This window comes from Triticum dicoccoides, chromosome 7B (assembly GCF_002162155.2).
Source record: "Triticum dicoccoides isolate Atlit2015 ecotype Zavitan chromosome 7B, WEW_v2.0, whole genome shotgun sequence".
Taxonomy (NCBI): Eukaryota; Viridiplantae; Streptophyta; class Magnoliopsida; order Poales; family Poaceae; genus Triticum; species Triticum dicoccoides.
In genome coordinates this window covers 231,458,562-231,466,104 of record NC_041393.1, presented here as the reverse complement: position 1 = coordinate 231,466,104, position 7,543 = coordinate 231,458,562, and the positions used below count along the sequence as shown (strand labels likewise).

The following is a 7,543-nucleotide window of genomic DNA, read 5'->3' as shown; positions in this document are numbered from 1 at the left end:
ACTAGTAGATCCACCGTCCTTCCGCGTCGGTGGCGTGACCGCTGCCGCAGCTGAGTTAGATGGCGTTTTTTTTTGCCGTGGCCGCACCCTTTTCTCCTGCTTCCCCTGCCATCAGCACCGCTCCAAGACAGGGAAACATAGCCTCGTCGACCTTGGTCTGGGAAGACGCCATCGCCATCCCGATCCCAGCTGAAATCCAGCCACCCAGGTGCTCCGAAACCCTAATCCTAGCGTGGAACGCAATCGCCGCCTTAGCGTTTCGTGACTTGATGGACCCCAGATGCAATCACGCCCGGTTCGTATCCTATAAGTACGAAAACCACGTATCCTATACGAATACAAGCCACCCCTTAACAAAAGAAGGTATGCACGACCATAGCCCCCGTGCAAAAAAAAGAAAGAAAAACGTCCAAGCCTGATAGCAATTAGCCATCTCATTGATACCGCGATCGAAACCCCTAACCCCTCGCCTCCCGCGACCCCCACCCGCCGCCACCTGCTTACTACCGCCCACCGCGCCGCCCGCGAACCGGTCCGCCGCTAACCCCGCTGGTTTCCTCCGCCTCCCGCAGCCCGCTGCCTATGACGGTGGTGGCGCCGAAGGTCGAGAAGGAGGAGGAGCAGGTGGTGAACCCGTGGGAGGTGTCGGCCGGTAAGGGCGGCATCGACTACGACAAGCTTGTCGACCAGTTCGGCTGCCAGCGCCTGGACGCAGCGACCATCGACCGCGTCGCACGCCTCACTGGCCGCCCCCCGCATCGCTTCCTCCGCCGCGGTCTCTTCTTCGCCCACCGGTATCGTTGCAAAATCATCATGTTCGCTTCTTTCCTTTTCCGGTGTGGTAGGAGGAATCGCTGACGATCCCTTTTGTATGGGCAGGGATTTCAACGAGATCCTTGACCTGTACGAGAAAGGCGAGAAGTTCTACCTATACACGGGGAGGGGCCCCTCGTCGGAGGCCCTGCACCTTGGCCACCTCGTCCCCTTCATGTTCACCAAGTAAGCAGGCCTGAAGCTTCAGCTCCTCTTTGTTGATTCACTGTGCTCTGTAACTGGGCAATGCTGCTGTCACAGCGAGGTAGTGGGGCCATATTTTTCGCTAGAATAGCCTGTGATGCGATGAGGTGTGAAGTTGTTCCCAATTTGTTTCCAGATCTAGAATCTAGTGAAACCTGTATGTTTCTGATGCTGAAGTCTTCCTTCATGCCTGTAGCCACACACATGCAGAGAGCATAATGCACAAAATTTGCACCAGGAAATTCATGCCTGTTTATGGTATTGTCAAAGACAACAAACTGACATAATATTACTGTATTATCCATAACGATCAAGCTTAAGTAACTTCACATCCCACTCATACAAAGTAGCATAACAGAAGGGGGCACTGCGCTATCATAGTCTGCTTCGGTGGTCGGCCTCGGTTCGAAATAGAGGTTATTTTTCATCTTGGCGGGGGCCTGTCTGGGTGCGTGGGTGTGTTTCCTCTTCTATTATCTGGATCTGTGCTTGAGTTGTTTTATCTGTCCATGGGCAGTTAAGAGTTTTATGTGAATTTGGCGTATATGCAGTATGGAACAATAATGAGGCCATTTGCCAAGTAAAAGATGGCATATCATCAATTACCTTATTTAGAAAAAAAAAATACTAGGTGGCACGATGAGGATGCTTACCATTTATCTTTCATGTTTAAGTAGACCATAAATACACTACAGCCCAAAATGCATTCTATACCCCCTAGCCTTTATGTAGCATCTACACGAACTAAACGACCATTTAATTCTTGCGCTGGGGTCCTGACTCCCATTTTTTATTTTGTAAGTAACCATGGGCAATGTTGATTAAGCATCAAGTTTTTTGTTCAGATATTTGCAGGATGCTTTTAAGGTGCCACTGGTAATACAGCTCACTGATGATGAGAAGTTCCTGTGGAAGAATTTGACTGTTAACGAAAGCAAAAGGCTTGCACGTGAAAATGCAAAAGACATCATAGCATGTGGCTTTGATGTTGAAAAGACTTTCATTTTCTCTGATTTTAATTTTGTTGGAGGGTAAGGTTACTCATTTTAATTGTAGTTCTGATTAATTTTTGACCTTGTAGCCATCTTGTTTCTGTTCAGATAACTCTGCCGCTAAGCAAGTGAGTATGCTGTTCGTGTCAGCTTTGCTTACTAGATGACAAATTAAGTCTTCTTTCCTTTCCTTGCAGTGCCTTTTATGAAAACATGGTTAAAGTTGCCAGATGTGTGACATATAATAAGGTGAGGCCTCTTCAGTTGAAAAGGAGAACGTCTACTCCCTCCGTCCCATAATATAAGATATTATTACATCCAATATACTCATATATTGGATGTAATAAGATCTTATATTATGTGACGGAGGGAGTACATTCCAAAATCGAGTCGCTTGCCTTCAAGCATTATCTTTCACCAATATAGTTTACTCTTGAATGACAGGTTGTAGGAATATTTGGATTCAGTCAAGAGGATCACATAGGAAAGATTAGCTTTCCTCCTGTGCAAGCAGTTCCGTCATTCCCTTCTTCATTTCCCCATCCCTTCTCTGGCATGGAACAACTACGTTGCCTGATCCCATGTGCAATAGACCAGGTATAAACATAACTTTTTGTATAATCATCTTGTCTAACATGATTGGTTTTATATCCTATCAATATGGATGTCTTTACCCCGCAAAAATAAATAAATATGGATGTCTTTATTATTACTATGCAAATATCATGAAGGCTCAGTTCTGTTGGCGGCTTCTAAAATAAGCTACCCCCTCCCCAGCTTATTTGGTTAACTGGTTTAGAAGCCTCAATGCATAGTATGGGGGCGGCTTCTAAAATAAACTGGGGAAGGTATGGCTTATGCCATAAGCTGCCAAAAGATCTGGGCCGAAAGCATGTCTGAATAATTTTGTCATAGATGCTGATCTGTTGGTAGATGTTTTTTTTTAACAAGCATCTGTTTGTCAATCGATTCATTTTCTATTCTGCCAGGATCCTTATTTCAGGATGACCCGTGACGTTGCCCCTAGAATTGGTTGTCAAAAGCCATCACTAACTGAATCCAGATTTTTCCCTGCTCTTCAGGTACATTTGTTTTTCTCAGGAATATGAATCCAGAAATTAATATCTTCACTGGACAGAAGTTCGAAAATCTTGGTCTTTACTCTTGTAAAAGTCTGAGTTGGTGGCAGTCCATTCACCCTTAGAGATTACCTCTTAAATTGCAAAAAATTATTACCATAATTATCATGCATTCTATGTAGTAGATAAATGTATCACAATATTTTTATTAGTTGATCCATTGATATATATTTTGAAATATATTTTTATTTGCACAAAGCTAGAGATTACTATGACAAGAGCGTTTAAACAACTCATGCAATAAAAAAGAACTTCTGTAGCAAATGCTTGAGCATTTAACTTCCGTAGCAACGCACGGGTATTTAGCTAGTGGCGATGAGACATGAGTTAATGCATGGATGCACAGTGGAGATCTTTGATGGTATGGAATTATCCATACAATGCCAGCCAGTTAGGTTGTATAGCAAAGTGATATCTTACACATGAAAATTTTCAATTGGAAGTATGCAAGCTTGTCCCTAGAATTCTTAATTGTGAAGTTACAAGTGCATCCCATATTTATGCATATGTTAACCAAGACTAACAAATGTAACTAACCTTTCTCTTTTATGGGATAAATGCAGTAGCTTTTACCGAGGGATAATTATACCCACGGTATGGCTGTACCAAAATACCTTGTGCAGGTCTATGCCTACGTATACTATGCCTTAGGGCCCACACGGGTAATCTGATTTAGTTTGGGTAAGTCACGGGTACTAGAAATCACATGCGGATATCTAAGGTATAAACAGGGCAGGCTTATCCCTAAGCTACTCCCTCCGTTTTCAAAAAGAGGGCGTGCATGTGGTTGCACGCAGACCAACACAAACCAGAGCGCACCAGTCATATGAATATTCACACCCCCAGCTCAACTCCTGATTGGAGATACGCCTTCCTTTTGGAGAAAGATGGGAAAAATTGGATGCCTTGTTTTCGGGACCGGAGGGAGTAGCTTGCAATGCAAGGCAGAAGCCAAATGTAGAAGGGTTTCCACCGCCTCAATACCCCTACATAAAGGGAGGAGAGCGCCCCGCATAAAAATCATTTCCACCGCCTCAATACACCACATAAACCCTAGAATTTGTTGGGTTGCTTCCCAGTCCGCCTATGGTCATTGTTGCACTCTTGTTCATCATATAATCAATACGCACAGGACGTAGGCTATTACCCAATCTGGGGGTCTGAACCGGTCTACACATCGGTGTTGTGGTGTTGACGTTGGCGTGAGGGTTCCTTGGAAACAAACAAATCTCATGATGCACATGCTGTAAGATCGCGATTATCAAATTGTCCACAAGCTTGTAATATTATGATAAACACAAGCCAGTTTAAAAGCTATGATATACACAATGGTAATGCACATCCTATAAAAGCGGCAGCACAGGCCACAAGCGGCAGCACAGCTCAACACTCCTGAGTCAAACTTCTTTAAGTTTGACCAAATTTATAGAAAAATATAGCAACATCTACAACACCAAAATTTCACTAAATCCGCCATGAAATAGATTTTCATAGTATATTATTTGGTATTGTAAATGTTGATATATTTCCTATAAACTTGTAACATGCTGTTATGTTACAGACCATTGTACATTACCATTGCTAATTATAAATGAAAAAGACTTACAGTAGGGGTTTTCCCTACTGTTTTTGGTCAAACTTTTTTTCCTATAAACTTGGTCAAACATAAAAAAGTTTGATTTAGGTTGAAACTATAACATTCTACAATTTTAAACGGAGGATATCTTGGATGCGATGAATTTTTAAGACACTACTTTACCAGTTGCTTATTTATATTTTACAGGGGGAGAGCACGAAAATGTCAGCTAGTGATCCAAATTCTGCGATATATGTGACAGATAGTGAAGAAAAAATAAAGATGAAGGTTTGTCGTGAGCATAACTTTGACCTGAGAAATATCTGCCGACAATTACATATCTTGAGCTAGTCCTTTTTTTTTTTTGTGAAGTGGTTGCTAGCTTGAGCCAAAGATGAAACTGTGGACTGTGGGATTGTTCTATTATTTCACAGGCTTATCATTATTGTTATTCATTTTCCAGGTGAACAAATATGCTTTCTCAGGTGGCCAAGACTCAGCGGAACTCCAAAGAGAGCTTGGAGCTAACCTTGAGGTAAGCCCTTGTCCTGCTCTTGAGAACATTTTATTGGACAACACATTAGTGCAGATAGCAAGCTTTTTTTGCTTCTCCGATTGCCTGTATTGTACACCGCTTTCTGAGATGTATTGCTTGAGATGCAAAACTTAAACTAAATAAATAGTTTGAGTATATATACAGAAAAGATCTCAGTCCTACAGAATCTGCAGTTGGGAAGCGGTGTGCATACGATTTATTTGGTACTCCCTCCGTAAACAAATACTCACTCCGTCCCAAAATAAGTGTCGTGGTTTTAGTTAAAATGAGTCCAAATTCAAACTAAAACCATGACACTTACTTTGGAACGGAGGGAGTATAAGACATTTTAAACATTTCAATATGGACTACATACGGACTGAAATGAATGAACAATACACTAAAATGTGTCTATATACATCTGAATCAGAAAAGAGTTAAAACGTTTTATATTTATTTACGGAGGGAGTACTATACCTGTACGATTAGACAGCCTGCTAGTGATCTTACATGTGCTGGCCTACAATCTGAAATGAACGTCATCGTGACAAAGCATCATTCGCACCCCGTCTTATTCTTGTTTTTTTTAGAGTCTCATTCTTGTTTTGTTCCTGCAATATTCTTGTTGTGTACTGGGTTCCTTGAGCAAGACAAAACCAATCAGTGAATTATAATTGTGGTGTTCAGGTGGATGTCCCGATTAAGTACCTGAACTTTTTCCTTGAAGACGACCATGATCTCGAGCAGATAAAGAAGGTAATATTTCAAGTTATGCTACATATATGGATCAGTTTATTCGATATGTTTCCTCTACCTATTTTCCTCAACTAAATGTATGTTCTGAATCTCAACGTCAGGGTTACGGGGATGGAAGCCTGCTAACTGGTAAAGTGAAGAATCTTCTTGGTGACGTTCTATATGAGGTGGTTAAAAGACATACGAGAGCTAGAGCTCAAGTGACCGAGGAGGTAATGCAATTCATTGGATCTGTCATCTTGCACACTTCTGTACATTCTGAAGTACACAATAAGCACTGCGCGGCGCAATAATATTTAGTATCTTTGCGGCAAAAAATATATTTCGTATCCGCTGTGCTCACACGTAATTATATTATGCATATTTTGCACAGTAGTGAGCATGTATATGCAAGCACGTCCGACAGCATGGCTATAGTTTTTAACGAAATGCTCATCTCAGCAATATGCATCGATTTGACATATACGTATTTTTTCTTGTCTATTTAACGATTTCCTGCTTGTGCAGATGGTTGACGCCTTCATGGCTGCGAGACCTCTTCCCAATATGTTTGGCTGAGAATATTAGCAAAACAGGAATGCTACCAATGTAGTACAAGGTTTTATTTTTAGTTGGAGTAGTTTTTTTCATTTTTTCCAATGGCCTGACGTAGCAACGGTCCCAAGACGCCAATGATTTTAGCCATGATCAATTTCGAAGCAGAATAACGAAGTACTAATTCACTAGTCTCTTTTTGGTTGTGCAAAAACAAAGTTGACCTTCTTATCCAAGTATCTGACTGGACAAGATTCTTTGCCCCCAAAAAGAGCCAACCTCCTCCCTGAAGACTGGGCTTGGGCCCACAGGCACACAAAATCTTTGGCAAAACTGACTAGCATTTATCTCCATACACCTCACTCCTTCCATGTTTTTAAAACTAGAATTGCTTTTTTGAAACTGCACTCCCAACATTTTTTGTTTGCTGAGAAATCAGTTGACCATGTAGCAAGATCCCTTTGTGTTACTACTTGAGAAGCATGACAATTGCACAAGCTGACACTCTTGTACAGAGATATCAGAAATGTAACAGAAGGTTCCTGAAACTTACTTCCACTCACTATTATAATATGTTTAGGATATTTTCATATGTACTACTCCCTCCGTTCCTAAATATTTGTCTTTTTAAAGATTTCAAATGGAGTATCACATTCGGATGTATGTAGACATATTTTAGAGTGTAAAATTTTGAGAGAGAGGGAGGGAGGGGGAAGGGAGGGAGGGAGGGAGTATTTTAGAGTGTAAAATCTCGAGAGGGAGGGAGGGAGGGAGGGAAGGAGAGAGAGATAGAGAGAGAGAGAGAGAGTCAGCGTATTGATTGACATAAAGAATGAAAAAAAAATAACGGGAAAATGTACCTATAAGGCTCCAACAATATTGGATGAGGGGTCAATAAAATTTGTATGCGATCTGAAAAAAATGTGGCGAGTGGTGTTATGAAACTTTAGAAAGCAAAATGTCCCACTTAAAGGCCAATTTTGAGAGTCAATGT

General features: G+C 41.6%; 1 protein-coding gene across 2 annotated transcripts; it reads left to right on the top strand.

The window, feature by feature from the left end:
• The first annotated feature begins 429 nt into the window (after positions 1-429).
• Positions 430-7,097, top strand: LOC119340522 (tryptophan--tRNA ligase, cytoplasmic-like). 2 transcript variants are annotated; one of them, XM_037612444.1, is made up of 11 exons: positions 430-794; positions 880-999; positions 1,863-2,048; positions 2,207-2,258; positions 2,454-2,606; positions 2,999-3,091; positions 4,932-5,012; positions 5,188-5,259; positions 5,947-6,015; positions 6,117-6,227; positions 6,523-7,097. In XM_037612444.1, the coding sequence occupies exons 1-11, from the start codon at positions 583-585 to the stop codon at positions 6,571-6,573; spliced, it is 1,200 nt and encodes a 399-aa protein (XP_037468341.1). In that variant the 5' UTR covers positions 430-582; the 3' UTR covers positions 6,574-7,097. The 2 variants fall into 2 exon arrangements, with proteins under 2 accessions (XP_037468341.1, XP_037468342.1); XM_037612445.1 differs by lacking the exon at positions 1,863-2,048.
• The last annotated feature ends 446 nt before the right edge of the window (positions 7,098-7,543 follow it).

Excerpts from the sequence above, each read along its gene's own strand:
- LOC119340522 (XM_037612444.1), top strand. The coding sequence starts at position 583 with ATGACGGTGGTGGCGCCGAAGGTCGAGAAGGAGGAGGAGCAGGTGGTG. Across the intron at positions 795-879 it reads GGTCTCTTCTTCGCCCACCG|GGATTTCAACGAGATCCTTG; the intron begins GTATCGTTGCAA and ends TTGTATGGGCAG. Across the intron at positions 2,607-2,998 it reads TCCCATGTGCAATAGACCAG|GATCCTTATTTCAGGATGAC; the intron begins GTATAAACATAA and ends CTATTCTGCCAG.